General features: G+C 40.6%; 1 protein-coding gene across 13 annotated transcripts in view; it reads right to left on the bottom strand.

Moving 5' to 3' along the window:
* The window catches only part of rapgef1b (Rap guanine nucleotide exchange factor (GEF) 1b), a 61,258-nt gene extending 44,484 nt beyond the window's left edge, over window positions 1-16,774 (bottom strand). For all 13 annotated transcript variants that reach the window (XM_084046964.1, XM_084046965.1, XM_084046967.1 and 10 more), the window contains exon 1: window positions 16,493-16,774. In XM_084046964.1, coding sequence (XP_083903090.1) covers window positions 16,493-16,520 — 28 coding nt within the window. In that variant the 5' untranslated portion in view covers window positions 16,521-16,774. The remainder of the gene's footprint in view (window positions 1-16,492) is intronic.
* Window positions 16,775-17,541: the final 767 nt, after the last annotated feature.

Genomic DNA, 17,541 nt, shown 5'->3' with positions numbered 1-17,541 from the left:
CAATATTATCAGAATCAGATAATGTGCCTATTTTTCCACAACCACTATCTATTCAGTAAGCAAAATTGATGGTCAATCGGTCATAGCAAAGAAATGACAGTGATGATTATGTATAGAAGTGCAACATGATCGTCAATGCTGTCAATTATACCACTAACCACATGAACGCTACTAGCGTTCTGGCCTGGACTTGTCATAATAAGCAAACATTCCACTAAAACTATTTTATAAAAAATAGTACACTCACATCTACAAGCTCACAACATGTTTTGAGCTTGTAGATCAGCTACTTGTATACAACAAAGAAGGGTTTAAGTGCTTAATTTGAAAACACAAACTGTATGCACATGTCTGTCCATCAGTGGCTGGTAAAGTAGGTTCATCACTTATGGGTCAATAATTAAGAGTAGACTACAATCAGTGAGGTGATGGGAATCATGCTGCATGTTGGCTTGTATGGGAAATAGAAGGCCTGTTCAACCATGGTTAGTAGAGCATGGCCAGAGGACACAGGCTATCCATAATGCAGATCCATAACACAATACAGTTGCAGATCTATAACAACCACTGTAGGACCACAGTTGGAAAATATGTAGCCAGAGGCCAGAGGAAGAAAAACTGAGATTTACCACCTGCTTTCTGAGACTCAAGCAGAGACCAGACCTACAGCAGAGGAACCCTAGGGCGGATAGTCTGGTGATGCTGTGTCTTTAGAGGTGTGTGTGTGTGTGTGTGTGTGTGTGTGTGTGTGTGTGTGTGTGTGTGTGTGTGTGTGTGTGTGTGTGTGTGTGTGTGTGTGTGTGTGTGTGTGTGTGTGTGCGCACAACTCCTAAGAAAATATTGATTTATCAAACTTTTTACCTTATAATTACTGATTACAGTACACCAATAGCTCAATAACACCGTTGGCATTACAGCTTTTCTAGCTAACCAGGATTTTAGCCACAGATGAAATCAGTTAATTACAATACCTGCTGGTATTAACATTTTAGCATCCAAAATATGTTTAATCACAAACACGTAATAAACAAGTAATAAAGCTATTTGAAAATGTATTTATTAACATCATCCAATCCATTCAAATGCACCAAAAGACTACGGACACTAGTGCTGTCTCGTCTGCTTTAAACTCCACCATTGCAGCTCCAGCTCCATTGTGCATGTGGGATTCCCCCATTTTTAAGAGGTAATAATAACCCTGTGACACGTCCTCTTTCTAACCCTTGTGGTCGTATGTAGGCCAGTGACTTGGTTTGTGTTAAACAAGGTGGGTCCTGGGTCATTACTCATTAGGTCTGCGTAAAAGAAAAATCAACAATTCATGCTAAACCCTCTATCTTATTCATTCCTTTCTTCTACAGCCTGACTGATATATCAGTTTAGCTGATATATAAGCCATTCTTTTTACTTTTCAGTTCAGTTTATTTGTATTTTATACTAATTTGCTTAAGTTTATATAAAAAAGAAAATATCTATCAAAAAGTTATTTGTGTTTATTTTCATTGATTTGTTTGCTTAGAAGATAAATGTTTCAAAATGATTAGAAAATGTTGCACTCTTTTTTATGATATTGGTCAAAATCAGTAATCGTGGTCTAAGATTCTCCAAAAATCGGGATCGGACCCAGAAATCTGGCATCAGCCAAGATCTACTTTCTTCCATCTTTATTTCTGTAAGCCCTATGTGTGAAAGGGAGTGTTTTCCTACTGTATTGGTTGAGTGAGTGAGCGGTGCTAGACTGTGGGGCAATGGTGGACAAAGTACTAAGATTCTTCTTTTTTTTAAGCAAAAGTAGCAATACCACTATATAAAAAATATAAAAAAGTAAAAGTCCTGCTCTGTAGTCAAAAGTTTACTTGAGAAAAAGTACAAGTATTCGCATCAAAATATACTTACAATACCAAAGTAAAAGTACTCAAATTTGAAAATAAAAGATCTACATGCTCACAACGCATTGCAACACGTTGTGAGCTTGTAGATCGTCCATTTTTTAATATCCCAAGTATAAAATAGGGCTTAAGTGGTTAATGTATCTTAATTTGTAATAATAATCCAAATCTGCAAAGTAACTAGTTACTAACTAGTAACTAAAGCTGTCTATGATATAGTGGAGTAGATTGAACAAAGAATCAAAACTGGAAATACTCAAGTAAAGTCAAAGTACCTCAAAATTGTACTTAAGTACAGTACTTAAAATGTACTTTCCACCACTGCTGTGGGGATAGTAGGCCTACTATTAAAACATGCTACAGCTACACCACACTGGCCTAAGGAGGACTTCACAAAACAACTCGCACACACACTCACTTACCATTACATCTCTTTCGGACGTGCACACTGATTCATATGTGCGCGCGCTCTCTCACACACACACACACACACACACACACACACACACACACACACACACACACGCACACACACAGACTATTTCATCAAAGGGAATAGCTTAGTGCGACAAACTAAAGCCCTGCATGTCCTATATAGCCAATACTGCATATTCAACTGGCTGCTCTCCTGGGCTTACAGCTGATCTATATGGAAAAGGCAGAAATAAAAGACTAGCTCATCAGTAATGTTAACTAGGGCTAGTCCACTAATCTGTTATGGATCTAATAAACTATTTCCTCCAGTATGCTCTCAGTTGAAATGTACTAACAAAAAAACACTCTATATATATATATTTAAACACCAGTGAGTGTATTGTATTTTATGGGATACTTGTATCTGTTTGTCGTTTCCCGTTTCTGCTGCTTATCAACACAGCAACATACCAGTCTATAAAAAGGTTTCTCCAGGTGTTTAAACAAAAATGTCTAAATTGATGAAACTACCTTTTGAAGCGATGACAGTCGTCATTTCATGCTACTGTTAAATGTTAAGGCAAGGTATTGCCATGTAGCCTACCTCGCGATATGAATCAAATACGTATCACAACTCAAATAACAATGTTATACATATCATTATTCATATCACGACAATAATTCATATCACGATACAATGGTTTACAATACCATGTGTATCACAATACGATTCAGCTCACGATGCAATGTGTCAATACAATACGATTTTCATCACAATGCTAAATGTAGGGCAATAAACATCATAATAAGCTTATTATTTATAGCCAAAGTACAAAAATAAGTACAAACTCATGCTGTGTCTCACAGGCACTGTTTATGCATGTTCCCTTAAATAGATGTACAAACATACAGTACATGCGCACTTAAAAAAAGACAATATCGATACAAGAGTCCCTCAATCGCTACGATAATTACGATTCCATTTGCGGTATATTTATATATTGATACAACCCCATTAAATGTCAGTTAATGTAACTTGACAGAACCTGACTGTGATGCTACTTAAAACCATTGAATGTAACATCATTAATGTCCCAATCTTTCAGTGCCGTATTTAATCAGTCACAATAACATAGGCTATAGGATGTGTGAGACCTTTAGGAGGTTGTGAATATTCCAACTCTATCCTTCCTTATCCACTAATAGCAGATAGTGCGTGAGCATGTGTGGTTAATAGGACTAGTTAATTAGAGCACTTCTTACAATAGGTCACTGGGGACTGTAGAAAGGGGACCTGAGGGCTGGGTCACTGAATTGTCCTGTACACCACACACACACACACACACACACACACACACACACACACACACACACACACACACACACACACACACACACACACACACACACACACACACACACACACACACACACACACACACACACACACACACACACACACACACACACACACACACACACACACACACACACACACACACACACACACAGATGCATTAGCATCCACTCGTTGACAGACACTTATGTATACACCAAGAGCCACTCCAAGCTATTGATCCACAAAGAAAGCATGATGAGATGAGAGGCTGTGACAGCTAGGCCCTCTATATTTTATATTCACTGAATGATGCACTGAGAAAGGTCACAGGGTCACTAACATCAGTACGGTTCATACTTTGCAAAGCATGTATGCAATCAGTAAGTTTCATGGCAATCTGAGATTTTGAGATATCTTGTGTGCAAATGTGTGGACATCTTGGACTTGGGTTGGTGCTAGAGGAAAGGCCATTGCATCACAAATATCAAGAATCAAGGTTTTATTTGTCACTTAATCATACAGTTACAAGCAGCGAAATGTTGATGCAGCATGTCCGCAAGACTGTGCAACAACAGCAGCATGAACACAACAGATAAACTGCACAACAAATTCCATGACAATCCAGCCAGTACTGTTCTTGTTTGCGACAGACTCTTGGATGGACCAACGTTTCTATCCTTAGAGCCCTGGCTGCTAGCAGGGCTAAAAATCTAGCTGACTGGTAAAACAGTGGCCGGTGAATTTTGGGATTTGGGCAGGCGAAAACAAAACAAAAAAACGTTTGATTTCCTGCCCAGGTTTTGAAATGACAATGACATGATGTTACGCCTCTCAGTCATTTAGTCAGTACTACTCATTTTAGGGGGAAAGGCTGGTGAACTGTTATTGTAGCAGCGAATGATTATAATTCTGTAAAGTTGGCATCATCATGGATACTTCAACAGTATTGAATGAGACAGAAACAGACAATTGAAGACGTGAGATGTGTAGCTTAGGCAGATGAGGGTTAAGAGTGGGAAATGAAAGACACATACATCTCACCCTGGCTAGTACCCCTCCTGATTCTTGTTCCTTGTCTCCCTCACTTATCATTTCCCCCTCCTCCCTAGATGAAACCCACAGTCCAGAGCTGCCTGGATCTAGCATAATCCTTCTGCAACTGCAGCTGACTCACCTCACCTAGGCCTGCCAGGCTCACAGCATAGTGCACCAACACATACACAGATCACATATCATACCCCAGTCACTGGCACTGCGCAGACACACACAAATAAATTGGCCTACTCATGATAACCACATGAAAAAGATAAAAGAAGCTCACGGCACAACACAGCCATCTAACACACCAACACCCACGCACACCGTCTGATCCTTCAAGTGACCTTCTGGCTGCTGTAGTTTACTGCATTTTTCAGCATTCCCTTTACTGGTGCCAGGCTGCGATGTGTTTCAGCAGTCTGTGCTCCACTGAGAGTAGTAGGCAGCCTGGCAGGCAGCAGGTTCACCTGGTGTGAAACCAATGGGCTAAAGTATTTCAAAGTGCTATAAATATCCAGCCTAACTGTCACTAACCCCAACATCAACCGGCAATATAACAGAGACAGTGAGACAGCTAAAAAACGCTCGTGATTTATGGAGATGAATGCAGAATTCGTAGTCAATGGCAGCTGTTTGTGGGGACTTAGAGGCAACCAGGCACTATAAAGCTCTTGAGATAGGAGAGTGATGCTACACACTGCAGACAAACAGCCACTGGAGGACCAATCACTTTACAGCCTGAACACAAGACAGAGATGGAGACAGAGAAGAGTAAGCATCAGTGTTCTTGTGAGTAAATGGCCCTAAGCAGCGAGAGGAGGAGTGGTACAACTCTCCCCATACTAGAGTGGCTTACAAAGCTCTTCTTGTCCACACAGCAGCGTACTTGTCATCCTCTTGACATTCTGTGTGCAGCCACACTGCACAGGCCTGGCATGACAGACACTTCCCAAACACATCTAATCGATTTGCCTCAGGGGGTCTCAGTTCTAATTAACCACTTAAGCCCTATTTCATACTTTGTCATATGATGGTATTGCGCAGAAATAGCTAAAATAGCCGATCTACAAGCTACTTTCAAATTTCTTTTAAGTTTTCGCCTGTAATGACGACATGCCCGAAATAGTGACGACAGGTTAAAAGTGTTTAATCGACGCAAATTAAATTACTCAGATTACATTGTATAATTTTAAGCATTCAGCATAAACAGTAGAGGCTAAATGAGTCTGTATATTAAGCCAACAGAACACACAGATATAAACATTATTAATGCTGCTCAGAACGTTTTCAAACAGTACACAAAAAGTACTACTTGTACTTTACTTTAACCATGAGGTTTTAGAGCAGATATGTGGAAAGATGATCAGTACTAATGTCCAAGAGGAAGTGGGTCAAATAAAGTCAGAGATACACAAGTTGAAAGCCCACACTTGGCCTGCAGGCCTGGAGGCTCAGTAGCAGTGGCTGATGGGATATATTGTTTGTATGTATGTATGTATGGGCATCTCATGCTGTGTGGGTACAATGAGGATAAATCAAGCTATTGGTTTCCCTACCCATACACACAGCCATGACTCAATTGTAGTGTCAATTTAGATTGGCATCGGAAATTGGCAATGACTGTAAAGGACAGACATCCCCTTCATTGTATGACTTCTGCCAGGCCAGAGGCTCTGAGAAATGAAAATCAAATGCAATGCACACGTGCATGCAAACAAACAGTACACACACACACACACACACACACACACACACACACACACACACACACACACACACACACACACACACACACACACACACACACACACACACACACACACACACACACACACACACACACTGCAAACGCCCTGCTAGCATCACTAGCTCTGTAGGCTTTCCTGCTCCTTACACCCAACTACTGGACCAAAGTGGTTTGAACGGATCAACATTGCCATCCTTACAGAGACTTTGGCATGCGGGTGGCACTAGAGCAAAGACAATGGGGTCACCAAAATCGTACATCGACCAGGGATGTACGATGTACATCTGCTCTAAGACACCTTGTTTTCAATCGGCACTATGACACAAAGTAATGTTTTCAATAATGCACTCAAATCATGCGGGAATTATGGCAGAACTTGCATGCTCAACTTCCAAATGTTCACACATTGAATTTTGTGAAATTATGATCTGTAAACCAAGATAATGTTGGTCAGGTTGTACTCATGATTAATAACAACTGCTGCATTAAATGACAATGAAAATGTCATATTTTAAGCCAAATGTAGTGGCCCCAGGCAGGGTAATCGCTGATCATAAACTATGACATAACTTTTGTTAATTTCATTTATCTATTAGAGAAAAAGCTTCTGGAAAATCTTGCAATGGTGGACTAGTGGGTGAAGACAAAACGTTTTTAGACATTTTCCTGGAAGCTTTTTGTACATTTTTCCTTGGTTGCTGTAGCACAAAGACACACCTGTTATACCTTTTGTGAATCTATATTGGTGATTGGCAAGCCAATTTTTGCATTGGGTTGAAAAAGGATTGCTGTATGCCAACTTTTCTAAAATGTCAAAGACAGATCACAAACGCGATTATCGTAGACCCAACTATGTCGTAAGAATTTGTCATTTTGTAGACCAGTCATAACATCCTTGCTTTTGGACTAGTTTAGAAGCTCTGCCTGCCGTAACAGGTCTTTAGACTAGCCACCATTCAGCCTGTCTGTCTGCAAGACATAGCATTACTCATTCTACCAATCCTTAATCAGGTGCATCATCACTGCTGTGGAGAATGGGCTGTCCAGGGTAGACATACAAAATGCACATGTACTTAATGTCAACTCTTAAGTTCAAAGCCTGCTGGGCCTAAAAGCACAGATTCATTAGGCTTAGCGCACCACATAGGGTGTGTTTTCAAAACAAGATATTATGGCACTCAACACTGTGTAATTACACAATGATGAACCCAACTACCTCAATTATGGAGCCTCACCATGCTAGTGGCTCACCAGGGTGGCTCAGCTCATATGGTTTAATGGGGGAAGCAGGCAGTTCTCTGGAAACATTAATAACTCAAACACTGTTAAGTGTTAACCCTACACGTGATCCAATTGTTCAGGTACTATGGTGGGGGAATGCAGGCTGTTTGGACTAGAGCCTCATATTAACCACTTTCAACCTGGTGTTCCTATTTTGGGCATGTCAGTACGGGCGAACACTTAAAATTAAAAGATTGTGGAAATTGCAGATCAAGTTTGCAAGACTAGTGCAACACCACGTCGCTATGCAAATTGTGAGCCTGTAGATCGGCCATTTTCACTATTTTCGCCATTTATTCGTTGTACGAAATGGTTTTACTGTATAACCCAGATCAAGTCTAAAGATCCTGGATATTATACAGAACCTAATCATCTTCACCTGATGAGACATGGATTAAAGTAGGGCTATGCAATGCAGGCAGACAGTCAAGCAGGCCGTGTGGGAAGGCTGTGGCCTAGCAGAGCGGTCTGCTCCCTCTGACTGGGTCCACCCAAGACTTGAGCAGAGCAAAATGAGCACCTTGCAAAAAGCCACACAACACAAAAAGCAAAGCAAAGAATGTCCCCTGCATTTCATTCTGCCAGTGCGCTTATTTTTACATAAAAACCCCATAACAGTGAACCACTTGGAAAACAGTCTGAATAGGCCTACATAAAGAACAATGCATTCAAAACATAAAAGTCTGTATGTGCAAATTACAGAATTTCTGAGACCACTTGTTCATCACATTTTCTCTATATAACTGCTTGAAATTCACAGCCATCTGCTTGAGAATAATCTTAAACTCAATGAATAATATTATTTTTTTGCAGTTTGACCTGCTCATGAATATGACCTACAAAGTTAGAAATCTACGGTACTTATTTATGTACCAAATGTCTTCTCTAATCTTCAAAAAAAAATATCTAAATAACAATGTGATCACTGGCAGTTTCATCTGCATTTATCTGAATAGTTTACTTCTCCTGGAAATGAACCTGCATTGGTGGATCAAAGATGAAGGTTGTTAAGTCACAGTGGACCACCATCAGAACAAGTGAGTATAAGGTAAACGTATGTTTGAACTGTTACATGGCATGGAATGCTTATTTTAAGAGAGGTGTGAGTATTTACCTGTGTCCACATCTAGATCCCCCTGTAGTGAGGACTCGGAGTCTGTGCCCTCCGAGGAGGCCTGGCTTTTCCAACCTATGTTTCCCATCCAGGATGCCTGAGTTTACACAAACCTACCAGCCTGGGTAGGAGGTTACCACTGTCCAACACTGTTTACAGGTAGCACTGGAAGTCTTATAGTACTGCTACTAATATGATTGCGGTTTGTGTCCTGATGACTTTGTGGTCAGACGGGTCATTCTCACAGCTATCGTTCAGTTGCACTGCCCAAAGTTAGTCATACGATAACTGAGCCTCATGATCCATCCAGCCTGACTCATTAACACTACAGAACACACAAAAGGAAATATCCACAAATAGCCCTGAATGAAGATGAGTACTTTTATCCCATCACATACAGCACACCCAAATTGTTGGTTTATTTGATCTGAGAATTACTCTTGTAAATGTCTGTGAATTAATTTATAGGTAGGGTCACATAATCCTCACTCAGCAGAGGTCCTGACAGAAGTGGTCTGCGGTGTCATCAGGGGTCCAGTGTCCAATCCGTAGCTAACTTCTAGACAGAAGATGTACTTAACCTACTGATTAGTCCATTAGGAGAAATACGAACCTGCTTTGCAACAGCAACATGCAAGCCTACACATGGCACTGAAATCAGGTGCAGCACAAAATCTTAAGAGGCCAACTTCTGAGAGGGATGATGTCTAAAAATCAATGATGAACACGAAGAGTTGAACACCTGAAGAATGATGCCATATTGCTTGAAAAATAAGGAGGATAGCTCCTTGTCAAATGTTGTATTAAAATAGGAAACAGGCCAAAGCCTTCACACGAAGATACTGTTGTCAGAAAGAGACCATTGTCCGTCTTGCATTTTTTTCATCATATCCTCTTTCTAAGCATTATCCGAAGTCAGATCCATCCTTCTCATAAATGCTCTCTCTGAACTGGGACTCAATACTCATCGGCGCTCTACTTCTCTCCACCCCTCTGCCTTTCTGCCCCTAAACCCGATTCCCTCCCTTTTTTGCACTCCCATACGGAGCAGAGCACACTCAAAATGAATTACAACATAACTAAATGTACTATATGGTAACAGCACGCTTCTCATTGCGTGGGAAAGGCACGGTGAAATGCTCATTGCCATTAAACCTCGAAATTGCAGCATGTCAAACCAAGACCCAAAGCCTGCCATATGCCATTGCCACAGCAGGCTCACTCATAAGTAATGAGGGAAAACTTAATCTACTGGGATCTACTGCTTTAGACTTTATTCAGTCAGTGCTGGTTTAAGGTATTCAGATATGCTACTTCTTACATGACAAACCGGGACCTAGTTAAATCTAAGCCACGCAGTATCCACTTGACTAACACTAAGGCACCGAAATGGCTTACGCTTGCATGTTAAACTCTTGGAATGCTTAACAGTAAACACCCAACAACATTACAACCAACTGTTTCAAAAGCAAACAGACATACGGCTACGCTACACTCACACTGAGCAGTGTTGGGGGCAGGGAGGCTAAAATAAGGAACTGATGGATCAGGTCTGCTGTGGCTAGCAACTAGCATCGACTCTCCAGCTAGCATGGAGTCAGAGGGCTAATTATAAAACACTGTGCTACTGTAGAGCTTTGTTACTAAGGTGGACATGCCAGATGAAGTCATGTCTCTCTATGGGGTAAAATAACAATTCATTGCATTATACAAACATTCTTGATCATTGATGATTTTGTGGGTTAATTCTTAATTGGGGAAAGAATGTATTGTATTATACTATATTACATTAAAATGTCAGGTACTGCTGGAACAACAAGCCTCACAGGCTCAGTTCTTTACAACTCCCATGGCATTGATTTATATTAAGGCATTGACTTATTTAAATAGCATTAAATCAGGGTAAAGAAAATAAACATAAAATGTAAATTATAAAACCATTCAGTAGAGTAAAAAAACATTATCATTACCCATACACACTAAGGGTGGGACAATTTACAAATGTCACAAGTTTTGGGTTTTTTGGTTGATGTGTTTCAGTAAAGGAGGATTTTCTCATTTCTTGCAATATCTCATTAATTGTATCACTGACAAATGCAACATCATTTCTCATGAATGCATAAACCTTAGCAGCTTTTGAGTAGATAATACTATAATTTAAAATGTACTATTAAGCTTATTGTCAAGTCAATTTTGTTAGCTGTCCACAACTAAATATAATACAAAAAGGGATGTTTATTTCAATGTACTGTAGAGCTTCATAATTTGGTCATTTGTTTTTGTTGAGGCCATAATATTGGAATAAAGTTCCCTCACTGTAAAAACTATTGGCCTAAATCATTGACAGTATACAGCAACTTTGTTTATTGTTGGTCTATTCATCAAGCTAGTAGCAAAGAAGGCAACGTTCCGCCAATTAAATGGCTTTGCTGCTAGATAACTTACTGTCACACGTTGATTAAAAACAATTGTGTGATACACACCCTCTACAGATAAAGCAGATTACTTTTACAAGCGATTGTGTTTCAAAATAAGGCAACTGCACCACAGCTCTACCCCTTCCCTGCAGTGCTTCTCCTCAGCTTCCCTCCCCATCAAAAAACTCCAAAACACTCAACAGATGTAGGGCACGGCCACAGACACACATGCTTCATAAACATTGACTAGTCAACGCCAGCCAAGGCTTTGCATCAGTCTCTCCCATGTTGTCTTGGAGGGCTGTGGACAATGCCGGCTTGGTGTGTCGTTTGTTTGACTTACTTGGTGTGTTGGTATTTGAAAAACTACAAGCGAAATGGCTGCCAAGTGGGGTCAACGACAGCGCTTCTTTCCTATTGGTTGGAGCCCGGTCAAGGTTCACCTCATAATCCCTTAATGTGTTCATTTCATTGTAATGGAGGAATTCTAAATTGCAAGTCTCATTTCTTTTGCACTAAGGGACTAGTATCTCTGCTTATTACATTATTTTCATCAAGTTATCATGTTGCATAATAAGTTCAGACTTTCACTTTACAGAATACTTTTTTTTTAATTGACAGAATGTATCGTCCTAATGATAGATTTTCAATGCTACTACAGTCGGTTTGCATTATTGTACATTGTATTGCACTGACCCTACCCTATGAGTACCCACAACGTGAAGCAGAGGCCAGGGCTTTGCTAAATGCATTATTTTTCGATATCTGCCTATATGTTGGTGCACAGCCCTTATGTAACCAATTGTTTATTTTGGAGATCAGCATTCAGGATACCATCAACAGTAACATAATCCTTCTATGATTTTGCATGCAAAGATAGAAGCCTCAGTATACGCAGAGTGTTTGTATAGTATAACTTTTGTTTATTACTATTTAAATAGCATTAAATCAGGGTAAATGAAGTACCGTACTAAAAAAGGGAAGCGCCGCCATGACAATAATACGCTACGGGGCCACCCTATTGCACTGCAGGTGAAATACCTTCACTGCGACAGCGCTACTAATAACGGCATGTCTTCCCTGTGCAATCTGTAGGTATGGATAGCAAGTTATTGATGATGTCTTGCCTGAAATATGGAGTTCCACTTGGCTCCAGACAAGCCATAGGCCTGGACAGACGGTAATCTGATTATAAATTCACACACAAATAAAATTGTTGTGGTGCACGGATTTGAAAAATATTTGATTGATTTACTTAGCCTGCAGGCAGCTGCTGATCGGGTGTAGTGGTTTGCAAGATTAGCCATGGAAAAAATATAATCTCCCCGTATGCCTTTGCCTGACCCCATTGGTGTAGTGAGTGAGTCAGTGTCAGCTGAGCTGTATAGTTCGATGTCGGTCTTGACCAAATAATGAGTGGGGGACATGCATGCATGCATACATACATACAGTACGGACGGACACACAAACACTGTTCTATACGGCTGGCCCCTTATTCACCATGCCGTAGAAAATTTGTACCACCCAAACCTGAGACATGAGAGCAATTCAGTCTGTTTTGAATGCTTGATTCTTGCATCTAAACTCTGCAAACAGAAGCATCAAAGTGACACAGGTAAGTTTGATGGGAGGTATGAAATTAGTATTTTGCTTATCTAGAATGATACTTGCTATCACCACTGTCCCACAATCAGTGAGTAGACATAATGTAGTGTCGTACAAATAAACTGCATTCAAAATAACAACCTCAAGATCCCCTTCAGTTCTAACCAGAACTTTTACAGCGTGCAACTAATGGCCAGATTAGACATGCGCAGCGCAAGAAACACACACCAACAAAAGGAACACACTGCTACACACTCCCAATCTTCCTCCACCCAGTTCATTTTCTCACTGTAGAAGGAAAGAACTAGGATGTGAGATTGGCTTCCTGCTGTTGTTAGGTTTTGGGGCGACACCATCAACAGTAACACAGAATTTGTTACTGCATCTGTCCAAGAGACTGAATTTACGCCTAAGTTTAGGCATTTAGCAGACGCTCTTAATCCACTCTCTTTTATGTGTGTGCATAGGAAAGGGGTTTGTGGGTAGGCCTGTCACAATTATTACACAAAATCACCTAATCACAATTATTTGAGATAATTGCAATTATTTTGCATAATCGTCATAATCATTTCCATGTTGAAAAATGTATTTTAAAATTAATCGTCAAGAAAAAAAAATGTCATTGTGACACTTTATCATGACACTGTGGGTTGAAGTCAGAAGAATGATGATGAACAGCAGCACCCTCTAAGCAGCTTCAGAGCCGACATCCCAGTGAATTGCACACAGCACGTGGTGTACAGGGGCAAACTTCTAAACAGGTGACAGACACGCAATGTGACCGTGTTTAGCCCCCGAGAGACAAAGAGCCGATGACAGCAGGACACAGTGTCCATGGTGATAAGGGAATAATATGTTGTTGCAGCCACTGACATTAACCCTGGTCTCACGATTTTAGGTATGTCATTATATGTGGAAATGTTCTTTTTTTTGCTAAAATATTCTGAGCTTGTAGATCAGCTATTTTGGCTATTCATCATACGATGAAGTATATACTGTTACAGACCCAATGTCTGATTTATTTATTTTTACATTACAGAGAAGCCCAGGCCCGCTCATGTTTAGCATGCTTGGCATCCAGCAGTAGATCTGTCTTGGCCTGGCGGGGGGGACTACAGAAATCTGTAGGATTACTGGACTACCTTTACATTTTGGATGAGATGTTCAGAAAAAGGTAATAATTGGACATTGTTTCCAGTGAATCCCACCCTCCGCTGGAGCTTGACATGACCTCCTCCCGGAACTATCGCGGAGGGGGAGGTCAGGTCACAGACGGGGCTAGGGTTAGGGTAGGAGTATGGGATAGGGCCGAGGGAACATACACAACTCCCTCTGAGATCAATGAGTACATGGGGAACAGAGCAATGGAAGGCAGCACTGACAACAGCCCAACAGGTGACCCAGTAAATGCAACCAGAGAAGCCACTCTAGCAGCACTCATGTGGCTGTGTGTGTGGGCAGATAGATGAGGTGTATAATTCCTATTATTGTTCTCATGTGCTGCCATTAACCAACATCAATTAAAACGTATTATACATTAAGTACTGTCTTTGTTGAAATACGATGTGGTCATCAGTTCGAAAGACTTGCAAAAACACCTACGTCGTTAAGAGCAGAATGACGCCGGTGGTGGATGACACCCTTGTCTCGCCCCGCCCGCTTCTGATCGTGTGTGTGTGTGTGTGTGTGTGTGTGTGTGTGTGTGTGTGTGTGTGTGTGTACACTGCAGGCATCATCGCACAGGATTGTGAGGCGAAGCGGGGAGACAGCTGGTGGGGTGGGATGCGAGTCTAGCTGGCGGGGATAAAGTTTCCATGCAAAAGCATATTACGTCTGTTCCTTCCCACTTATCCAATGCGTTATTATATTGTTACTATTATTTGATATAATTGCTGCATATAAATAATATCTCTGCTGCAGCGCCTTCCTTTACCAAAAGATGCAACAAATGTCAAACAACCCGACAAAATATGCCACGTGCACACAGTGTAAGAAATCAATACAGGCACGAGCTTCTTGGGCGTGAACACATTATTATCACTGGAGTCCAGTGTTGCCATGTCGGCTTATTATAAGCGACTTTGGGCTTGTTTTGATGTAAAGTTGCTTGTACATATTGGTTAGTTGCGGGTTGCGTTTTTTTTTTTTTTTACTTGTTTCAAAAGTGTTGGTTGCTTATTTGGGCTTGTTTCCTAATGTTGTTTAACTCAGTGGTTCTCAACCATTTTCATGTCAAGGACCCCCCAAATGAGTATGTATTTATTTGTCTGCGGACCCCCCATCTTAAAATACTTTATGACAGGGACCCACATACAAGATTTGTTGATAAAATGTTTCAAAACATATTTTACTAGCAAATAGCCGCTTTTATATAGGTTTGTATAATATGGTTCATGTGGCCTTTTGGGTTTGTTTTCATAGACCTGGTTGCTTGTTTCTCTGGCAAAATCTGGCGACACTGCTGGAGTCCTGTAGGTAACAACCAGGCTAACGTTGTTAGCTCAAGCTTCACATAGATGCTAATGCTTAGCTGCAGCTAGCTAGCTGCGGTCACTAGCCGTCTGGTCTGCAGCTAAACCCCTTCTAAACCAGAGACACCGCCTTAATATATCTATTTGACTCATTCAACCTTAAAGACGTTGCTCTCAGTTGGTTCAGTTGACGTTATTATCGCCGAACAACAGCCCTCTGGTTGGTGGTGTTAACACAAGCAACTATAAATCAGTGTCGGCTATTGCTAACTGACCGTTATAGGTTGAGCTAGCTGGGGGTAACGTTCATGTGAATTTGATTGATTGAATACTTTATTAACAGTTTGCAATCCCCCAAAAAAGCACAGAAAGTACAGTTCTATACAAGGTCTGCTAAAAGGATTAAACACAAGAAAGCACTATGGCTGGTTTCCATTGGGGTCCTGTGTATTCAACGCATCGAAGAATGCTGTTATCCTGTGTAAAGAGGAGGCATTCTTCACGTTCAGGGCCGTTTTTTAGTGAAAACCCAGTGAACCCCCCGGTACATATAGAGGAATTACATACACACCACGGGAAAGTCATTAGTTGAAATGGATAATAACGTTAGCTAAACACAAGCTGCTTGTCGCTTTGATTTATAACTGGACAGAGGAGCAAAAATGCCCAACTATCACTATGATTTGTGTTGTTTAAAATGTCAAATTGTTTAAGATTTTTTTTTTTAAATAGCATATTTACAAGCTCACAAGGCGTCGCATCGCGACACGTTGTGAGCTTGTAGATCGGCTATTTTCAAATAAACAATTTATGTGTTTAAAGGGCAAAGGGCTCGCTTCTTCCCACATTTATAGCGCTTCTAACCTCATATCTAAACCCATTACTAAAGCTCTGCTGGATGTAATACATTGTCTTTAAAAAAAATAAAAGAATACTTAGTCGTGTTATCATTTCTTTTAAGTATCGTACGACCAAAGAAATTACATTTTCAGCTGAAAACAACGCGCGTCGACACTTTTTTCCCAGTTGACAATAACGTCATTGTCGAAGGAAAAAGGGTCGCGCGACGAATTACAATAAAAATGCCTAAATGTGGATAAATAACGGTAAACCCAGAGGATAGCTCCGCCGGGCCGGGTAGTCCAGTCCGGCCGGGGTGGGTAGACTAGACACTTACCTTGCTTGCTCTCTATTTTCCCCGACATTTTCGTAGCTTCCAGCAGCAGCAGTGACTCCACTCACACTTCTTCAGATAAACCGTTAAAAACCCAACAATCCGCCGTGTCTCAAAACACGATTGTTGTTATTCCCTCATTTTCCATGTACCGCTGTAGTGTCCATGAGGTGAATTCATTTCGCTGCTGGCGTGAAGGCAGTAGATTTACGAGCCACACACATTTGGTACAGTGAAAACTGTCTTTTACTCCGTCTCTCTCCGGGTGATTTTCCCTGGCTACACACGCACGCACGCACGCACATACACGCACATACACACTCACCGAGACTACACTACTGTCTCCAGCCCTGACTCGTGAAAGGGTGCCGTCATCCAGCACAACAGCGACCCCTTGTGCGAGGAATTAGTCACATCAATCTGTCAACAACAAGAGGATGGGTGGGTTTGAGTTTCATCAGCAAAGAGCTGTGAACACCCTTAAAAGCAGTGGTGAAAAAGTACTACATTCTTTTACTTAAGTAAAAGTATCAATACTGCAATGTTGAAATACTCTGTTACAAGTAAAAGTCCGGAATTCTGAATTTAACTTGAGACAATAGTATTGGTAAAAATGTACTCATTATGCAGAATGTCCCATTTCACAAGTTTTCAAATGTCTAGAATGTATAAAAATCCATTGAAAATAGCAGATCTACAAGCTCACAATGCATCACATCGCGTGTAAAGTACAATATTTGCCTCTGAGATGTAGTGGAGTAGAAGTAAAAGTACTGAAAATTGGAAATACTCAAGTAAAGTAAAAAAAATACATCAAAAGTACAGTACTTTAGTAAATGTACTTTGTTACTTTACACCAATGCTAAAAAGCAACCCTATGAAACACTGGTGGCAAGTAACTACATTTACTCAAGTACTGTACTGTAGCCTCCTTCAGTACAATGTTTTATTTATTTATTATTATTTCCTTTTTTTATACTTTATATAATAGCTCAGTTAGCCGTTACAGTCAAACTACAGTAACTGAGGATAATACAATTATACAAACAGTA

Source organism: Gymnoscopelus microlampas (genome assembly GCF_963454915.1).
Source record: "Gymnoscopelus microlampas genome assembly, chromosome: 21".
Lineage (NCBI taxonomy): Eukaryota > Metazoa > Chordata > Actinopteri > Myctophiformes > Myctophidae > Gymnoscopelus > Gymnoscopelus microlampas.
This window is presented reverse-complemented; position numbering and strand designations above follow the sequence as displayed.